The 19,999-nt window shown below is 44.6% G+C and overlaps 7 protein-coding genes across 7 annotated transcripts; 3 read left to right on the plus strand and 4 right to left on the minus strand.

The window, feature by feature from the left end:
- The first annotated feature begins 963 nt into the window (after positions 1 to 963).
- Positions 964 to 6,542, plus strand: LOC6548957. The gene is made up of 9 exons (XM_026980971.1): positions 964 to 1,293; positions 2,833 to 2,978; positions 3,038 to 3,232; positions 3,614 to 3,705; positions 3,778 to 3,915; positions 4,498 to 4,652; positions 4,797 to 5,463; positions 5,522 to 5,620; positions 5,690 to 6,542. Exons 1-9 carry the CDS (start codon positions 1,280 to 1,282, stop codon positions 6,239 to 6,241), a joined length of 2,058 nt encoding a protein of 685 aa, XP_026836772.1. The 5' UTR covers positions 964 to 1,279; the 3' UTR covers positions 6,242 to 6,542.
- An 83-nt stretch (positions 6,543 to 6,625) lies between these two features.
- On the minus strand, positions 6,626 to 8,044 carry LOC6548956. Its single transcript, XM_026980593.1, has 3 exons — positions 7,678 to 8,044; positions 7,347 to 7,615; positions 6,626 to 7,288 (listed from the first exon to the last, which is right to left on the minus strand). Exons 1-3 carry the CDS (start codon positions 7,991 to 7,993, stop codon positions 6,626 to 6,628), a joined length of 1,248 nt encoding a protein of 415 aa, XP_026836394.1. The 5' UTR covers positions 7,994 to 8,044.
- A 304-nt stretch (positions 8,045 to 8,348) lies between these two features.
- On the minus strand, positions 8,349 to 9,790 carry LOC6548955. The gene is made up of 3 exons (XM_001974042.3): positions 9,399 to 9,790; positions 9,072 to 9,346; positions 8,349 to 9,011 (listed from the first exon to the last, which is right to left on the minus strand). Exons 1-3 carry the CDS (start codon positions 9,748 to 9,750, stop codon positions 8,358 to 8,360), a joined length of 1,281 nt encoding a protein of 426 aa, XP_001974078.2. The 5' UTR covers positions 9,751 to 9,790; the 3' UTR covers positions 8,349 to 8,357.
- Positions 9,791 to 10,066: 276 nt separating this feature from the next.
- LOC6548954 lies at positions 10,067 to 11,911 on the minus strand. Its single transcript, XM_026980623.1, has 3 exons — positions 11,636 to 11,911; positions 11,091 to 11,229; positions 10,067 to 11,039 (listed from the first exon to the last, which is right to left on the minus strand). Exons 1-3 carry the CDS (start codon positions 11,780 to 11,782, stop codon positions 10,159 to 10,161), a joined length of 1,167 nt encoding a protein of 388 aa, XP_026836424.1. The 5' UTR covers positions 11,783 to 11,911; the 3' UTR covers positions 10,067 to 10,158.
- A 266-nt stretch (positions 11,912 to 12,177) lies between these two features.
- Positions 12,178 to 13,992, minus strand: LOC6548953 (sodium channel protein Nach). Its single transcript, XM_001974040.2, has 7 exons — positions 13,817 to 13,992; positions 13,624 to 13,750; positions 13,276 to 13,560; positions 13,127 to 13,214; positions 12,945 to 13,030; positions 12,408 to 12,889; positions 12,178 to 12,347 (listed from the first exon to the last, which is right to left on the minus strand). Exons 1-7 carry the CDS (start codon positions 13,977 to 13,979, stop codon positions 12,196 to 12,198), a joined length of 1,383 nt encoding a protein of 460 aa, XP_001974076.1. The 5' UTR covers positions 13,980 to 13,992; the 3' UTR covers positions 12,178 to 12,195.
- A 601-nt stretch (positions 13,993 to 14,593) lies between these two features.
- LOC6548952 lies at positions 14,594 to 16,148 on the plus strand. The gene has a single exon (XM_001974039.3). The coding sequence runs from the start codon at positions 14,666 to 14,668 to the stop codon at positions 15,935 to 15,937; it is 1,272 nt and encodes a 423-aa protein (XP_001974075.1). The 5' UTR covers positions 14,594 to 14,665; the 3' UTR covers positions 15,938 to 16,148.
- A 213-nt stretch (positions 16,149 to 16,361) lies between these two features.
- Positions 16,362 to 19,986, plus strand: LOC6548951. The gene is made up of 3 exons (XM_001974038.3): positions 16,362 to 16,525; positions 19,507 to 19,735; positions 19,816 to 19,986. Coding segments are annotated over exons 1-3 (324 nt in total). The 5' UTR covers positions 16,362 to 16,523; the 3' UTR covers positions 19,909 to 19,986.
- Positions 19,987 to 19,999: the final 13 nt, after the last annotated feature.

Raw genomic sequence — 19,999 nt, forward strand, 5'->3', positions numbered from 1 at the left:
TTGTTTAAAGATTAAAAATATTACTTTGGACCGAAAATATAATACATTTTAAAACTTACACAAACTTACCCAAATCCTTACAGGTGTAAAATGGATACTTAACGTGCTAAACATTTAAAAATGTGGCTTTGATTTGTTGAACCTTGTTGTATCTATGTATTGTATGTACTTATGTGATTATGGTGTACTTCCTTAATGTCGTTTTTATTCGCCTTTTAAGCTAGACATCTTGATGATCTTTATAAAAAGTGACCTTAAATGTTTAAAGGTTTTAGTACTGAAAAGACACAAACGTACACATTTGTAAGCATACAGAAGACTCAAAAATTTGAAAGTGAGGAGTGTGGTTTTTCAAAACACTTGTATTTTGATATTATCCGTGAATATTTTGTTTTATCAAAACTGTACATTTTAATGTGTTGTTTCTTGTTTGAATCATAAACAGTTGTCTAGACAGTAGATTTGAAGACATAACCAGCTTTTCTAGCTTGTCGAGTTGCACAAAGATATTCCAATAATAGCTTAGGCGCCATATTTATCAATATTAAGTATAATAGGTATACGATTTATTAGCTTTAGCTTAAGTGTTCCTTATATACATATATGTACATATATGTATATATATTTATTTCTTATTAAAGGAATTAGTATATTTATAGGCGAAGCTGCATTAGCTATAAAAAACGATTGCACTTGTGCAGCTCTTGCGGGGACCCTCCGCATTTTCCACGCCAACCAACACACTTTTCCCATTTTCTCATTTCCCATTTTCCCACCAAAGAGCAGAAGGCAGGCCAACCAACTGTAAACGTAAACACGTCCACTGCGCAGGACAGCTTGGGCTTGAATCCGAATCTCTATCCGATTCCGATGCCGAATCCGAATCCGAATCCGGTGGACAGCTGTGCGTCGGAATCGGGCGAAAGCTGCTTGGGCGGCGGAGGAAAAGCTCCAAGTGAGCATTCAGTGGATTGCGGCCAATTTAGGCGAGCGGTTACGCGTTACCTGTGCATTTCCCCCACACTCTACCAGGTTACGTGTCAAGAGCAGAAGCCACCTCTCAAACGTGCAGGCTAATTAAGGGCCAAGGCTCGAGTGCTCAGGAGTCGGAGTATCTGATTAATAGTATCTAATTCAAATAAAAGATCACTACAAAATGGCAGTCACTGTCGGCCAAGTTCTGCCACAAGACGGGCCACAAATCGCATTTTGAACCTGGCCGATTGCCAGCTGAGTGAAAAGCACAGTAACCTTAGCTACAACAACGGCAACAACAACAATGTCGAGTGGCAGGTAGGATTCTCTAGCCCATATCCATTCATATCATACATACATTTGGCATATACTCGACAGCCGTTCCGACCATATCTGGCAGTTGTTATGGCTGATATTTGTCATGTAATCAATAAATTGATTTTTGATTGCCATGTGTGTGGGTGTTCTTCCTCGTTCTTGTTTTCCTGTTGTCTTCTGTCTGGCACTAGCTTTCCTTTTGTTTTTCCGCTGGCGGCGTCACACTGACTGGCTTTTCGCTGCCTTTTCCCTTGGCCCACTCAAGTGCCCGAGCACAGTGCGTGATATACTTGATATATTCATGCACAACCAAGACACAATTAGCTTGGTTTGGGATATGGGCAAATGAGCATTGCATTTTAGCTAAGTATTTGCAGATCATTTTAAGAAGCTCAACATGTTCAATGCGAAAGAATATTTATACTTATTCAACAAGCAAGCTGGTCACCAATTCTATACCTTTGCGTATATTTTATCCAAGTGTGCCTTAATTGGTCCGAAGCATCTCAAGAATGTATATTTTATGCTGTCTCTTTGGCTTCCCCCATTCAAACATAACAAAATTAATCCATTTTTCTCTTGGCATGGCCAAAACACTTTTATTTCACTGCCAGCTCAGCATGGCCTTAGTTGGAAACCTGGGAGCCTGCCAGCTTCTGGCCATGTAATTAGGATAATCGAGCTGCTTACAATATGCACCCAGAGCACACATAATTACAAGCAGCAGAAATTGGGCAGGGAAAGTGGGGAAAGGGGACAAATCCAATGGCGTAAGAGGATATCCCAAGAAACAGGCTATGACTCATGGCACCCGAGAGCCATCAGAGCCTCAGAACAAACAGGCGCGATCTTCTTTCCCCACTTTCCCTCTTCGTTTCTGCACTGCAACAAATCGTTTCATGAAATGTATATTTAAATTTTGCCAGGCAATTATTAATTCCCCCTTTAAATAAATAACAACGGGCTTGAAAGAATTATTTTATATGTATATATATATAAGTAATAATTCTTTCAGTGTAATCCCTCCCAATGTCAGATTGGCGCCAAAAATTACATGGCAAAGGAAGTGTGTTTGTCGCCTATCTGTGTGCTTGTAAGCGTGGTTGTGGTTACTTAAAGTTGTGTGGGTTTTTGGTTCGGCGCCTTTGTATGGGTGTCTAACCACAGAAGTCAAAGGTGACAGGTCCTCAGTTCCATTCGTCGTGCAGGCGAATGCACTTTCCCGAGTAAATTTGGTAGAAAGAGTAATGCCAAACCAATCGTATTATTCAGCTGTGCGAACTTTGATCTAAAAATAATGGAATATTTAAAATCATGCAATTAAAAGAAAGCCGGCAATTACAAACGCTCAGATAAAGTCCGGAATAAAGAGCTCATTTAGGGACTCCCGAAACCCCTTTGTTTCCTGACTGCATATATAAATATAATAATATATCATAAAAGCATAAGGAAAAAGCGGCCTAATTCCCGCAATTTGGTATGCGTTACCAGGCGTTTAATTTAGTTCGCGCCCGCGCGTCCTTTGAATTATCCTTGCAGCCTGCTGGACGTGCTCTGCAGCGGGATTGGCGCCCGTTTGGCCCTCGGAGCCTCGGTGATCTCCTATCTGGTTGTCTACAATGAGGCCTCCGCTCCCAGCCTGCTGGTGGCCGTTGTCTTGGCCACCGTTTATGGCACCATGTCAGGTGGGAGTCAGCTGGAAAAGTCCGTAATTACTCCAGAGTAAGCTCCTTTTTCGTTTCAGCGCGCTGCAAGACGAGTCTACGCAGCCTGCAAATGCCGTACGTGAGGGCCACAAATAAATTCGACTTTAGCTGTTTGTTTTTGGCCATCTGGCTGGATGCACTGGCCGCCGTGTGTGCCTGCGCTGCCCTGGCCAGGACCCTCAGCGCCTGTTTGGATGCCATGACCGGGGGTCTGGCCAGGATTCTCATATTGGGTGAGTGGTAACAGATGTAATGAACAGCTGCATTTGCTCCTAGAAATAACAAATCCTCTTCACAAGAAAACTATTAGAAAACTAATCACATATAAAGTAAAGCAACAGCACAACCTTGAAGCAATTAAGTACCATAGGAATCAATATAATTAAATACGAAAATTCTTCCTGAACAATTATAAAAAATAAAATAAAAGAGCAGAGGTAAAATATCGTACTAAATACACAATTATAAAAAATAAAATAAAAAACTAGAGGTAAAATATCGCACTAAATATATTATATTAGCTTACACCTATTTTATAACATACCTTTCTGCAGCTATGCTCAATATTTTGGCGCGAACTGTGCTGACCGAAATATAATGTTGCCTACTTTCAGGCCGCAATGCACCCGCGAATGAGCCGTGGCCGGATGTTCTCGGCGTGTCGGTTGTCTTCCTCGTGACAGGGATGTTCATGCTGGGCCTGGAGGTGGGTACTCCTCCGAATGCGAGTCAAGTCCACCCACTTAGCTCGACACTCATTGCAATTGCGTATTCACAGCACTCGAGGGCCTTCAGCCTCATCCTCACGCTCGGCATGTTTGGCTTGAACGCCATTCTCAGCGCCGTCGGCTGGTGGCGGGGCGACATGTTGGCCTGGTCCGCGGACAGCTACTTCCAGCCCGATGGCATTAGCAGTGTAAGTGGACTTAGCCGTATAGACCCCATGCCATCTGGAACTTGGATATTGGGTCAGTGCACTGTGCCAGTCTGAGCTTTGTTTTTCCTCTGTTTTTTGTTTGCCCAGTCCCATCGATTTTCGCTGTCGTGACCGGGAACATTTGCGTGACCGCGGCTGAATCCACAGGATACGGGCTTTTGATTATGACACGTACTGCTGCCTTTCGTTTTTGTTTCTTTTTGTTTTCCTGCCCCCTTTCACTGGCTGAAAACCGCCAGCCAGACAGCAAAACTTTGAACAGTTCTAGGCGCTCATTTTGCCGCAATAGGTAATACACTGAAATCGCGATTTAAGAACGACAACCTACATACTCGTAATATACTTCACTATGGGTGGGGTATTTAGAACCTTCACAGCATTTCCTGCATATTTTAATTTTTAAGTTGAAAACATTTTCAAAAAAGTATATCCCTCTGACCTAAAGAGAAGTCAATTCATACAGGGCAAACACAATGGCAGACTTGGGGAACGTCTGGCATTAGTTTAGCTGCTAATTGAAGAATTATCCGGCTGATAACTGGTTCCAACCACCACCTGCAGGTCTTCCTGGCCACCGCCCTGCTCACGTACTCCTTCCCCGGCGATTGGCCCCAGCAACTTCGAAGTGGACGCCACACAGCCACCCTGATTACGGGATTGGTCAGTACTTCCCTGCTGCTGACAGCCATTTGTCTCTCCACGGTGGTGCACTACAAGTGAGTCTGATAATAATATGCGATAATAATGGAGGAAGAACAACTTCAACAACTGATATCCGTTTCCGCACGAATACGTGTACCAGAGATACATATTGAGATTATGCAATGTTTGATTTGAAACACATACAAAAATGCTTTCAGGTCGCAGGAGGACTATGTGGCCGTGCCCCTGTTCAACATCCTAGACGAAAACGGCTTCCATAAGCTGGTTCCCGCCTCGGCCTGCATGTTGCTCCTAACAAGTTCGGCGGCATTTCTGGAGCTTTTTCCGGAACTGTATGGGATCGTCGTGCGACTGGCCACCTCGGAGTGGAGGATACTGTCCAAGCAGATCAGCTATGAGAGCTCGGAGAGTGGTAATCCCGTGCTGGCTGTTTTCATCGCCGGCAGCATGTGTGCCATGTTGGCCTTCGCCTGTCCACTGCAGCACCTCAGTTACACCTTAGCCGCTGGCCACATGGGCGGGGCATTCCTGCGGGCCCTTTACCTCCTTTACACCCCTTACAGACCCAAGTATATGGCGCCCAGCAGCGAGTCTTCACTGTCGTACAGTAGGCTGTCCACAGCGCCGATTGCCAAGAGCAGCAGTTACAGCAGTGCCGCAACCTCCAGTTCGAGTCGCCTAAAGAGAAGTCTCTGGAAGATCGGTCTGTCCAAGCCCAGCAACCTGAAAAAGCCGAAGACCAAGCCCAGAAACAAGCAGGAGCTGGAAAAGGAGTGGCTGCTCCTGGGCGAACCCACCTCGCCATGTCCTCAAAGAGAGGGCAGGGACGTGGAGTCCACCATTCTCTCTGATGGCGAGCCACCGGTAAGTGCTCCCTGGGATAAACTAATAATAACTACATATTCCCACATCTTGCATGAAGCCTTCTGACTTTGAGTACCCCGATAAGTTCGACAAGAGTGACTCGGACACCTCCACCGACATTGATGCCATTGTGGATGAGTATCGCGAGAAGATTAAGGTGAGGGCTCGCCAAGAATACGACACTAAATCCATATAGACACTAAAATATTTCCTTACTCTCCTCCAGGTAACTACTGCCGGTCCCTTGGAGCGCAGTGTTCGAGTGCCAACAGTGAGTTCCTGGCGCGTGACTATTTTTGCCATTGTGGTCATTGGACTGGGCATTGCCTTGTGCATTGCCGGACTCATGATGCACTGGGCTCCGGCAGCGTTGACCGGAGGAATTGGGGTGCTTATCGTGACCATAATGATGGGTTTTATACCCAAATACACGGGCAGTGTGATCAACGTGAGTCCCGTGCTCTGCGGAATGTCGCTGCTGCTGGGCGTGATCCTGTTCAGCGGTTGTGCCATCCACTCCTGGCCGGGATTGCTTATCTGGCTGATGGCAGGACTCATTCTGGTGATCAGATGCGATAAATACTGCTGCAACTGCTTCGAGCACACCACCATAATGAATGCCCAGCTGATACCCAGTGTCTCGGGAAAGAGTAACGCGGGCTCCGCATCGGGATCGGCATCAAATTTGGCGGGCCCTTCCACCAGCATCCGGATACCCAGACCGCCCAAGGGAGTGGGCGTTGTTGGTTTGCCGCAGCGCATCAATGAGCACAGATGACAGTCGGAGTCCTCGGAGGAGGAAGGCGAGGACCTGTTCCACGAGGACTTCAATGTGCGCGACTTTGACGAGGAGGACGACGAAGATTGCTGGACTGACTAGCTTGCGCCTTTTGATATCCACTTAGGAAACTACTTACTTGCTATGCGGATCACCAGGATGATTAGCTTCGAGCCACACATGTATGCCTGAAATCTTATAGCTAGCTAAATTTATTGTCGAAATTTACCTATGAATTGAATATCTAGCTAGGCGATTCTCTTTAAAACTAGGCGCGGAATAAATGAAATTTTTCGAAACGAAATGTATGTGTAATGCGTTACATCATTTTACATTGCCTGAAAGCTGCCTTCGACTCTTATCTGCAGATAACACAGAAGCCTGCTAAGTGTATAAATTCTCATTCTCCATGAGGTATTCCACCAGCTCACCGACAGGCGTCATGATAGTCTCTTCGTAACCAGGTTGGATCTTGATTACCCTGAGCAATAACTCACTCCGATCGCAGTTGAGGTAATAGTCAAACTTCTCCGGTTCTTCGGATCGTAATCTGTTTGAAATACTGGGCGACATTTTGGTCTGAGGCTCGGTGAGGGCCCATATAAGAAGGGCTGCCAAGCGAGTTCTTCGGCACTCTTTTCTAAAGCTGTTCTCCGTTATGAGCTCCTTGTCCAAACCCAAGCGATCCAGGTGGTACCGAAGGCACTTGTAATAGTGCTCGAGACACTCATCATAAAACGCCTTTCTGACTTTGGCGGAGGCTACTATATAGAGTAGAAATAAAACATCTAGGGTGGGGGAGCAGTACTGAGTGAGTTGGAAATCAACAATGCAGCAGGCATTGGGTAGAACTGAAGATTCGGTGTCGAAATGGTACAGAATATTACGATCCCAAGTATCCCGATGACAGAGCACATTTCTCGTGTCCTTTGAGGGTGCCACCAGTTCTTCAGCTTTAGTTAGAATATTGTAGAGCTTATCCTGAATAAAACTCTGTGCCTTCTTTGACTGAAAATGAGGATGACGTGCTGCTAAAAAAACAACGGCCTGTGGAAGTTTTAAAGAGTTATACGTGGTTATCTTATTTGGTAACCAACCTACCAACCTTGAGTCCAGTTATGTACCAAGAGTTCTTTGCATCCAAATGTAACTCGATAAGCACGTTTTTGTAGCTTTCGTAAATATTTACATTTTCTTTTTCTTCCCAAGCAATACTAGCTGCATGGAGTTCAGAGAGGTGTTCCAAGACCAGTTTATAATGATCTAAGGTGTAGACTTCATTGGCTTTAAGATGTCTGTAGTCCTGGGTTAGATCTTCCAACACTAGGATATCATTCCGACTGTGGTAACATTTGGGAAAAAGCTTCTTGGTGGCTAACAAAATGTACATTAAATACGTCTTTCTGCAACTCTATAAGGATTTTCAAAAGACTTACCATATTTCTGAATCTTAGGCAATAACTGGCAGTATAAAGCGGACTCCTTTTGAAAAACTCCCTTGCGTTCGCATTCTTCTCTTTGCGGCATATTTTTGCGTGGTAAGCTTTTTATGAAATAGCTTAGGAAATATTTCTTCTTGTCGCCTATAACCTTCACTTCCAAGTGCAATTTATAGTACTCTCCCATATATCCCATGAGATCTCCAGGGCCATCATCCACCTGTGAGCTTACAAGTATCACATTGTGTTTTTCGACAACTGAAAGTGTTCTCTGAGCTATCAGAAGGCATTCCTCCGCACTTAGTAAATCCATTTTTGGGGTAAAAAGATGTATATCTTGGCCGCTGCGCTTCCAGATTCAAACTAGAATGGCTCCAGAAACTAACCCGTTAAGACATCTCTTCCAGATTCTGGGGATAAGATAGCATCCGTTATCTCAAAAGAATTAGATAGATATCTAAATTAGGTAGATATCTGCCTCCATTTAGGGCAATGACCTACAAAACCAAGTGTACGAGTATCTTTTCGCTTTTGACATTATAAAAAGCTAACGTTTATAGTTTTAAAGACTTGGAAACAAACATCTTCGAACGTAAGCGACAATATAATCGCACAAAGGAAGATTAATGATGCACAGCTGCAACTGAGAGGACCCCGATTGTTACCAGGTCATTTAATCACTTTAGTTTATGATATGTTAGGGCCAGTAAATCCCCCACACAGTCGTACATATAATCTGCAAACTCTGGATGATCTCTCATCAAACGGAGAACATCTGCATTGCGATCCACATTGCAAAAGCGATGGAAGTCTTCGGGGCGTTTATCCTTTAGGGTTTTCAGATAATTATCGGGCAGCCGGAGTACGGTAGCAGCTATGCAGTTGTAAGTGGCTCCGAATAAGGAAAAGTCCTTGAGAGATTGCTCAAATTCCTGTTTACTCAGTTGCTCTTGGTCGGGATCGATACCCATTTCTCTGAACTCCTCAGCCAATGCGTCGTAGTACGTGTCGATGAGACTACCCATCATCCTTTTTCGGGCAGAGGGTTCCAGATTAAGATAACTGACCAGGTGAAAGTCCATGGCAGGTGGGCTATATCGGCAGAGTTGGAAGTCCACCAGGATGGATCTCTCTTCGTGGGGCCTCTGCTTGTGGTAGAATACATTCGCATTCCAGGCATCGCGATGCACGAAGACGTTCCTATGAACTGGTGATGGATTCACCATGCAGTACACCTTGTCCAGACATCTGGGCAGCTCCTGAGCTATAAACTCCTGTGCTTCCGAATCATCCAGGACATCAGGATGGGTGGCAGCCACTGCCAAGACAGCCTGAGCAGATCAGCATATTGAAACGCGATACATAAATATTAAAGAGATCATGGTACATACCCTTAGGCCCGTGGTATACCATTCAACTTCCGGATCAACAGACACTTCCTTTAGCCACCTTCTGAACTCAACGCCAATGGTTTTCCCTTGCTGCTTTTCGTAGGCAATACTACTGGCATGCAAGGTAGCCAAGGATTTCAGAATGGGTGCCATCTGATGCTCACTTAGAAAGCGAGTTCCAGCGGGAAGTGCGACATAGCCCATGTCCTCCACATTTTGCATTACGAATAGATCCGCTCGCGTAAAGTAGCACTTAGCACTCCACACATGTTTAGCTGTTATGGTAGATGTTATTGTTTTGGCCACAAAAGAAGAGCGAAAACTTACAAAATTTCTTCAGCTGGTTTAGCAAATCATAGAGCCTTATCTCCTTTTCAATGAGACCCATTTTCTCCATGTAGAATTCCATATTCGCATTTTGGAATATCACCGACTTGACAAACAGCCGAGACGTTTGCACATCTTTCTGATCCTCCAACTGATACCGCAGGTACAAGTGGAAGTATTCACCCAAGAAACCAGTATGTTCCGTTGCAGGTACTATATCAAAACTATGTAGGACGCCCTGCTCCTTCTTATCGGCCAATAAATTGGCTAAAATCTTGGTGCACTCTTCTGAAGTAAACAATTCTGAACGGCTTTTTCGCGTGAAAACGGGGCTACATGGTTCGTTACTCATTTTTAGCAAATCAGCGACTACGATTGAACTGCTCTCGAGTTAATGTGATACTGGTTTCATTTTCATTGGCTTTGTGGGCTTCAGAGAAGAACATTACTCTACAATAATGGGGCTTATATGACTTGGGAAACAAAACATACAATGGCAACCACATTATTTCCTATTGAAATTTAAACATATTCGATTGTTCAATCTATGTGGTTAAGACATAAATACTTCATGTTTTAGTCCGTCTCTATTGGACCTGACCCTTTTTGATACGAAAACTCGATTAGGGTTATGTATGCGCCATAAATAAAAGAGTATTTCGCTGAGAGGTTATATTTTTCGTATTTTTACAATAGTGTTATCACCACAGCGAACTTGTGGAACTCTACCTTATCAGTAGTATCGCTCAAAGAGCCTTCCTCACACGTTCGCCCTGGCCAAGGCCATTTCCATGACATCCACACAGCACTCCTCCATGTAGGTAGCGAATTCCGGATTTGTTTTCATGTGCGAGAGGATCACCTTACTGCGGTCCACATACTTGAAGTCATTGGTTACGAAATCGGCGGGCACCTTTACGATCGTAGCAGCAACAGCCCTGTAGACCACTCCAAATAAACGGAATTCTTCGTAGGATTCCAGCAGCTCTGACTTCGAGATTGCTAGTTCCTCAAGGCCGAAGTCCGAGAGGTTCTTCAACAAATGTCTGTGGTACAAATCAATGGCTTTGCTCTCCATTTGCTTGCGTTTGCTTGAGCTCAAGTTCATATAAAGACAAAAGTTGAGGTCTGAAGCTGGGGGAGCGTAACGACATGTCTGAAAATCAATCAGTAAGGCCGGCCCAGAATTTTCCGGCGGAAAGAAAATGTTACCAGCCCAGAGATCTCGATGGCAAAGGACATTCCTGTACTTGGTCGAGGGTGCCGCCTGCTCGTAGATTCTCTCCATTATGGCCAACAGTTTGGTATCGATGAAGGATTGCTCCCTGTTTCCCTGATACTGGGAAAGACTTCGGACGACAGCTAGAACAGCAGATAGTCCTGTGGTGAACCAGGCAATCTCAGAGGCTACAGTGATCTCTAACAAGTTATCACCGTAGGTCTGGCCTATATTGGTTTTAGTCTGATGTTCGTAGACCAAACTGGCTGAATGAAATGCGGCAACTGACTTAATTAATTGTTTCATGAACTCCTTGCTAAGTTCTGCGGATCCAGCTGCTCGGAAACCCTTGAGCTTAATGTGCTCCAGGACCATTAGGTCCTTTCGACTGTAAACGCAATCAGGACTCCATTTTACGTTGGCTAGAAAGGTGTTTGTCAAATTATTTAAATTTTTTGTGTATCTGAACTTACAAAGGACTTGCAGTTTCCTTAGGAGAGTGTCGTACAGCCAGGACTCCTTTTGGAAAATACTCTCTTTGGCCAGTTCCGCACTTTGCTGGGGCATAGCCTTTACAAAGAGTTCCATTTCCCTGATGGATTCCTCCTCCTCCTAAAAGTAGGCAAGCGAATATCAGTGATGTAAGCTGCTTCAACATGGCAAGATACTTTCAACGGCAATCTCTGGAAACCAAAGGTGATTGATTTCGGAATGTCAAATGAATAATTAGCAAGTGTACTGTAATATGTAAGGCATCGATAAGCAACTGAGAATCGTGGCGTTGGTACACTTCTTTCTCCTAAATATTTATTTTATTTAATTATTCTCTAATTATTATTCATTATTATTATTCGAACAAGTGTGCACAAACGACCACCACTGAAAATGTTAATCTTTCACTATCATTTACGGCAGACACACTTTCCCATTTTGTATCTCCATGAAGACTAACATTGTATAGAGATAAATTAAAATCAAGAGATAATTACCGACTTTGTAATGTCAAGATCCCACTTACTTGGCGGTACCTCAGCGTCAGTGCGTAGTAATCCCCCAGATAGCCGATCGCACTGAGGTCCCTGGCCAAACGAAAGTCCAACAGCTTGACTCCTGCACTCCTTTGTGCATTTTCCAATATTTGTTGACACTCTCGGTGGCAAAGCATTACGAGTACGTTGCGTATACGTAAGGTGCGCGTATTACGTATACGTGGGGTGGGACAGTCGCTCTCTTCGTTCTAGAAAGCTAGTGGACTGAGGCGGCTTTTCCGACGCTTTCCACTCAGCCAGGTAAAGCTGGCCGGGCACAACTGAGCAGAAATAGAATTTCGCTCAGTTTTTATTTCCTCACGGTAACGTCTTTGCAATGATCAGCTGTTCCGCTTCAACTGTAGTGAAATTAAGTGTAGAACAAATATTATCTGAGCGATAAGATTAGGAGTGTGTTTTCAAATAAAGGATTATCATTTGAAGAAAGTTACAGTTTATTACATTTCAAGATATTACATTGAAAGGAAACATATGTTTGCTGATTAGTTTGTCATTTAATGAAGAATTTAATGTGAGTACCAATGTGTACTCAGTGAAATCGCTTGGGTATAATCAATCGCTTAAGACGACGCTTCTCGTTCATATACGTGGTATAAGGACGTATAGTAATGTAGTAAAAGATCTCCACGAAGCTGAGCAGACTGGCGCCCACAAACAAGCCAGTAGTGCCACCAATGGACACTGAGGAAGAGATCGTTTAGTTTGTAGATTAAGGATATTACACAGACTGATTTAACTCACCCACTAAATCCAGTTTGCCGCGAACCAAATTTCGTTTGTACCGTTCCGTCGGTAATTCAATGAGGCCCACTTCGATTCTGGAGATCGCGTTCTGGCTTCCAGCCATATTTTCTTTGCTGTCGTACACCGTGGTGATATCCACTTCCGTGCAAGAGGGCAGGCAATCGCATACCAGACCCTTGCGCCCACGGAGCTTGGACCACTTTGCGACGATCACCGAGAGGTCCTCGTAGTTGCGGTTGAGGCACTCCAGACCATCCATGTTGCACAGCTGCCAGTCGGGGGAGTTCGGGGACAGGTGACTGGAGCAGTTGCACAGCTCCATCTGCCGATCCTTCCGACACTGGACCGTGCAGGCACTGTAGCTGTAGAACTTGTGCACATCCAGGATGTTCTCATCGGCGAAACGACAATTCCTCTGGTGCACACTGGTCTGGCGGATCTCTTCGTCGTTCTCAATGTCGCGCTTGGAGATATAACGCCTGAAAACGAAGCCCTGGCACAACTGAATACCTATGTTCCAGGTCGTCTACTTACACAAAGGAGATATATGGTCCTACGACTAGAAAGTCCGTTTTGGGGGTGACCAGTGTGGGAACCTCTTCGGTGCCAAGTATGAAGACCTTTTGGAAGAGAAACCAATGATGTGAGCTTTTAGGTATTTAAAGCACACTTTTAGGTTGCAACAGGAAATTTTACTTGACACTGATTAACTTTACCGTGGCCTCAGTGTGCAGCTCCATTTTCAAGGCACCCGGTCCACTGTCGCGATTCGAATACATATTCAGCTTTGGCGTTTTGTGTTTCCTAAAAGTGCACCGCTCAGTAAAAGCTGCAAATGCATTTAACCGACTTATTCCAAACCAACCCAGCTTGCATTGAATTAATGGCATAGCAAATCCCCAGCTCGGTTTCCATGCGATGAAAGTACTTGCAGCACTCAAATGGCTTGTTATTCCACTCGCAATTGCTGATGGAGTCCACACAACTGCTCCTGACTAATTCGGCATAATACGAGAAATTGGTATAGAAACAGGAGGCAGTCACCTCCTCGCCACTGCATTCGTGGACTGTGTGGTAGGATTCACCGCGGAAGAAGGCAATCTCGCTGAGAACCTCCTCCAAGGTGAAGTCATGATCAGCGCCCCACAGTCTGAAAGACATTTGATGATACTCTTAGCACAGCACCACCAATTCTGGGCGGGCTTCCACTTACTGTTCAGCCACCTCTTGAATTCGATCCATATTCTTCGACTCGCAGACTATAATGGCGGGGAAATTGGTATTCCAATCGCGAAACGAACTCTCCACGACGAAACTGATGGCGTTGTTCTCAAAGGCGCCTGGGGATGTTATAAGGATAGGACTTGGTCAGGATCCTTGGTATGGCAGTGCATCCGGTCACTTACTCAACGAGGCTTTGATAAGCAACCAGGAGGCGTACCAAGAAGCAACGAGACAAACGACCCAGAAGATCCTCTCTATCCAACTGGCATCCTTGTCTACTATAAACCGGGCTCCATGCAAAGTGGAGTTCTTCAAATACTCCTCTATAACGCGACTAAATCTCATGGCGATGGTGTCCCGTTGAGGTCCGGTCGATTAGTGTTTATTTCGAAACTATAACTGGAACCATATTCCTCATTAGTGACCATAATCGGTTATTCATCTCATTTGACTCCCTCAGCTGTTGATTTTCCCAGACCCAAAACACGCAGGTGTCCATGTATTAAATCAACATTTGCCCACGAATTACTTTTACGCGGACTAAACACTGTTGGGCCACACAAATAACGCCCAAGTCACAGATTATTTGATAAACTTACCAAATCAGCTCTATAAATTCAAGCACTTTGTCGACAACTGGGAGAATAAAACTATTGTAAAGTAGTACGCTTAAAACAAATAATGCAAAAGGTGTATCTGTGGTATAAACAAAATCCCTTAATAATTGCAATTGCCTAAGAGAACCGCTTAGTGACTTATTTTCGCGAAATTCCTTTGGGTCTCATCCGCTAATCACCTGATGCGCCTCTCCACCAGAAGCTGACCCCTAATTTCTCGATCCCAGTCTAGGCCAAAAGCAAACACACCAACTTGGATTTCAGCTAACGCCTTTCAGATTTTATGTGCATTGCACATACTTCTATATTTTCAGACTTTATCTTGGAGCGGTTTACAGCAGTAAAGATTATACTCGCACAGTACGGATATAAAAGGTTAATGCCATCCTCGGAAGCCCCACAGTTGACTTCGAGATGGCGACTGCTTTGGAGCTGAGTCCCACCGAGATTCGCGGCCTGTGCCAGCAATACTTTCATCAGGATGCGGGGATTCCCAGCTCGGACGCGGGGTTCGATATAATCAGCTATACTCTGAAGCCCACCTCGGACGCTCCAGCCGGATACTTGGGTAGCCACCTTTACCTGCACGTCACCCTGAAGCTTCACAATGCCGAGGAGGTGAGGCAGGTCACATTCTTCTCGAAGTCGGCACCCGTTGGTAATGAGTCGCGAATGGAGTACCTGGAGGATTTTGGCGTATTCCAAAAGGAAATCGCAGTCTACCAAAACGTTCTACCCGATCTTCACAAGGCCTGTGCAGAAGTGGCGCCCAAGTGCTATTACGCGGACAAGAATCTGCTGATCTTTGAGAACCTCGCGGATCAGGGCTATCGAATGGGAGCTGGACGGGATGGTCTGCTGACCTACGAGCAGCTCCACTGCTGTCTAAAAACCTTGGCCGCCCTGCACGCGGGTTCCATAATCCAGGAACAGACGGGGCAAAAACTTACACAGTCTCAGCCCAAATCGGTGGTGGAGAATGCCTATCCCAGTGATGTGTCGCCGGAGCACCTGAGGATGGTGAACTTTCAAAATGCCTGTCTGGTGCTCAAGGAGTTCATCAAGCGCATACCCAAATATGAGTCCAAGTTGGATTACATTTTGGAACACTTCACTGAAAAGATGTCCTTCATTTTTGAGGCTGTCAAGACCTCGGATGAGTACCAAAACACCATACTCCATGGCGATTTGTGGGCCAACAATATCATGTTCCAGTATGGCAGATATGGCGAGGTGCCCCTGCAGTGCCGCCTTGTGGACTTCCAGTTGGCCAGATATGCCCCACCTGTCCTCGATGTGCTGACCGTTCTCACCATTCCCACTTCCAAGGAGTTCAGGGACGCCCATCTGAGTGAACTTCTGGCGGAATACTACCGGTTCATGACCGAGTTCCTGAAGCGTGCTGACTTGGATATAGCTCGTTTTATTCCAGAACAGAGTTTCTATGGATCCGTGGAGAAGTTCCGAGGTGTTGGCCTAATCGAAAGCTGTTTGTTCTGTCACTTGGTGATTCTACCACCTCACTGCACTCAGAAACTGACCAATTCTGTGGATGGCTTCAACGACTTTTTCACTACTAAGCGCATTGAGATTTGCCTGGAGGCCTTTAACACAGATGAGTTGTACAGGAGTCGATTGGTCGACATGATTGAAGACTTTGTGGATCAATTCGTTATAAATAACTAGAATGGATCAATTCGTTGTAAATAACTAGAATAGATTGGATGAGTGTACAGAAGTCGTTTGGTGAACACGACTCAAGATTTTGTAGATAAACTTACATTCATATCCTGTGACTAAAATAATATATATATGCATATTTTCGCAAGCAAGCTTTTTATTTTTCAATAGAATGAAACATAGGCTTTTACAAAAAAAAACAAAGAAAGTGAATTTTCTTGTTTCAGTATTATTTTCAGGTATTTATTTCCAAAACTTTAATTATAGGCCCACAATTTTGAAAGCGAATCCCTCAACCCCTGCATACTTAGCTTTTTCTCATGCTTCGTTTCATTTTCGTCTCATTTTCGTTTCATTTTCGCTAGCCTCTCTTTTTAAGTTTCAAAAACTTTCAAGTTTTGTCCAAAACCTGCCGACGATCTGCGGCTTCGGCCAGTCTCTGATTGTTGGTAAGCGCGAATTCAAATTCAGTTGCCAATTGGCCGCGCTCAAGTCAACAACTGTCCAAACGGGCTATCCGATCTTTCGAACTGAGATCGATTCAAAAGCCGCCTTTGCAAATATTTTAATCGAATTTTAACAAGCTCACAAAATGTGAGTTTAAGCCGGTGCTGCTTAATTGGATAAAAATAGTTTATTCCATAAGAAAGTGTTCTTTAAAGTGTATTATATGATCAAATAAGCGAAACCTGATAAATTATCTCTAGCATTATTCTTTCTTACAATTTGAAATTTACAACGGAAAGACTATTTACATAATTTTAGGATCTTACAAAGTATTTCATCATTTTAGCGAATCATTATTTAAAAATTTGATGCGCTTGTCACCCAAAGCGGCAAGAAAACTGACACAAGCTGTCGGTACGCCACAGAAAAATGAAAAAAAACATAAACAACTTGACCTATCACAAGAGCAAAAGCAACTACAACAATGAGTGACAAGCATAAAATGAAAAAATACCCAAAGACGGGAGTACTCAACACATCATTTAGTTTAACGGTCACGTTTTTTTAACAAATGCACAAAAATGTCCAAGAAAAAAGCGTTGCTAAAAGCCAAACCGAATTCATGAAAACCAGCCATAATAAACCTTAAAATAATAATAATAATGCAATGCCCAGAAAACTGTTACGATTGTCATGCTGTGTAGTGCCTTCAATTAACCCGCGCGAAGACCCAAAACAAATGCCAAAAGTCTAACCCACTTACGCCATTTGGCTAATAAATATGATCCACAACGAGCGCATATCAATATTGACCACATACGTTGCAGAGGGGCGTGGCAGTTGGGCGGCGTGGGCGTGTCGAGGGGAGTTTCGTTTTGGTTGTGCATACTTGATCACACAACCTGACACAGTACGTCAGTATCGCAAGTTATGAAATTAGTAACTGGGCTTCATGGAATACTAATGTAATTTTACTATCATTCGAAGCAGTTTGTACAGCCCAAAATGAGAAATTTATCAAAACCAACAATAAATACGTTTTTATCTTCGCAAACACTCCACCGTAGTGGCTTTACCCTTATCGAAATATTACGAAGAACGTAAGACTCTTGTAATACAAGAGGTTTAATTAAAAAGTTGGTGGGGAAGCGAAGTGGACATAAACTAGGGAAACACCAACCTTGAGTCGACTTTAAAAGTTCACACTTTCGAAAATTAACGATCACTTGCTTCAGTTGCCGGCTGGCCAACTTGTAATGAGCGTCCAGTGGACATGGCTTCGATCATCTGTCCCATTTTTCGGCGCACCAGCCGTAGTCTCGCCTCAAGGTTCCTGTGACCTTTCACCCATTAACGTAACCCCGTTCTGCGACCCGGTTTTTTGAGCCCACTCAATAGTTAGCTCTAGGAGAACTCTGTCCGATGCGTGGAGCATATTTCCTCATCGTATGCAAAATAGTATAAACAAATTTGTGGACGTTGTAGCCCAACAATGATACACAATACGTCAATCTTTGTCAATTAACCACATGACCCAAATTGGGAATGCTGGAATGGAATGGAATGGAGCGACGTGCTCACTCTATCTGTATATATCGTATATACATATGGCTGTGAAAAGCGAAAACTGCAGCGACGCGATGCGACGCGACGCGACGCGACGCTGACGCCAATTGGATTCCATTGACCTAATCAGACCCAACAACAAGCCGCGTAGTTGCAGATCGCAAGTCAGTAGCCGGGGTCCCAGTGCGGTATACAAAATAACCACGAAAACCTGAAAATGCCAACACATTTTGGACTGCGACGGGGAAGGCTGCGCTCTTTTCGCATTCGCAAGACGCCAGAATTGCATAAGATGGCCGGGGAAGCGGCTTGGACAGCAACCGCAGCCGAACTGCAGCCAACAAGTCAGGGGACATCTCTTGGGGCGCTGAAGTAGGGGGATCACCCACCAGGAGGAGGCTCACTGAACTGGGTGGGTGAATGGGTGAAGATCAAGGGGCGTTTCTGTAGAAAAAGCCCATTCTTAAGGGCAATGTGAGGAATGCTTCAGTTGTGCATATGCCTATTTCAAATTTGGAAACTAGCCCGAGAAATGTTTTTACCCGAATGTAGTCCTTTATCTATTTTGTTTTGCAACACATATCTTTGGAATGCATAGAAAGGACCTAAAGATGCCGTTGCATCATAACATTGTGTACCCATATTCAAATGAATAAAATTATCTTTATCAAGTCAGGCTTCGCCTTGCAAAGCGCCATGAACCATCGGAAAGCCATGAGCTGGCTGCTTGACCGAAGGGCGGCCAGGTGAGTCGGACTTTTAGTTGAGCCAACTGCGAAAGCGCTTGTGCCGCAAGTGGCAATATCAAGTCCAAAACTTACATAATCGGCCAGAAACGAGCGGCGGCGGTCGCCACTGCCGGTTATCCAATTAAAAGCAAAGATCAGGGATCTTTTTGCAGCCATGACGCTGGAAAATGCATGTGTATCTGCAGCACAGCTTTCCTCCTCGCAGCACGCGACATCTAGGAAATGGCAGTCACATGACAACTGCGTTTTGCCACGGCAGACAAACAGAAACTCCCAGCGCCGACAGCCCCATAAAATCTATCAAATTATAAATGGATTTTTTAAAAATCAATCTAATCGGAGTCTTCAGGCACACACTTCCGGTTGTTTTTCACACACTTACTTTTGGCAGATCAAGCAGTTGATAAAACATACAATTTATACACGTTACACATAAAAAACAATACATTTTGCATAATACGAATGTCACAAGCCGCACAAATTGATTGCCTACACTGTTTAAAATGCTTAGATCCATGTTTAGATTCGTCTTACGGACGCATGACTGTGATATACATAAGCCCCGTCAGCTGACTTGGCCAACAAGTTGCCCGCTCCAGAGAGTGAAAAGCGGTCATTTAGGCGTGGACTGGATGCGGGACTGTGGATGGGGGACTGTGCGTGTGTGCGTGTGTGCGTGACAGGCGGAAACGTGTGGTATTATATGCACTTCACAATTATGTAATGATCATCGTGGTAGTACCTTAAGCCGAGCAAGTGGAATCCGTCAGTCAGCCAAACTCAACGAGGCGTGATCTTCTCCTCCCATTCAAGGTGCCTCCTGCCCGGTCGCCTCATCTGGTCAGCGTTCATTGTGACGATGATGGCTCTATCCGTAACGATTGAAGCCAGGCCCCAGAGGAATCTGCAGCACATTGCCGTGGTGGAGAATGCCGCCTGGGAAAAGACGCTTCCGCAGCAGTTCCAGAACCCCTTCTACAATACCCCAAGGGTGAGAGATGCCCTGGCCAGATCGAGTTGGTTTGGGCCTGGCGAGGAGGTGGTGAGTGTGAAATGTTGTGTTGGTGGTGTTACAGCCTGCATAGAATGTGTCATTAAAATATCTTCTACTTTTTCCTTTAGGTGTATGACCGCCAGGCTGAAAAAATTCCTCGCATGGAAATCTACAATGTGCTGTCCCATGCTGGTTTGATACCACGCCGGCGTTTCCTTTAAACTACGAATATTTCAATACCACGTATCTGCTGTAAAATTATGAAAATAAAAGTCAGTCATTAGTTTAGGAAACATCAATGGTATGATTTTG

Source organism: Drosophila erecta, unplaced genomic scaffold (genome assembly GCF_003286155.1).
Source record: "Drosophila erecta strain 14021-0224.00,06,07 unplaced genomic scaffold, DereRS2 tig00000092-arrow-pilon, whole genome shotgun sequence".
Classification (NCBI taxonomy): Eukaryota; Metazoa; Arthropoda; class Insecta; order Diptera; family Drosophilidae; genus Drosophila; species Drosophila erecta.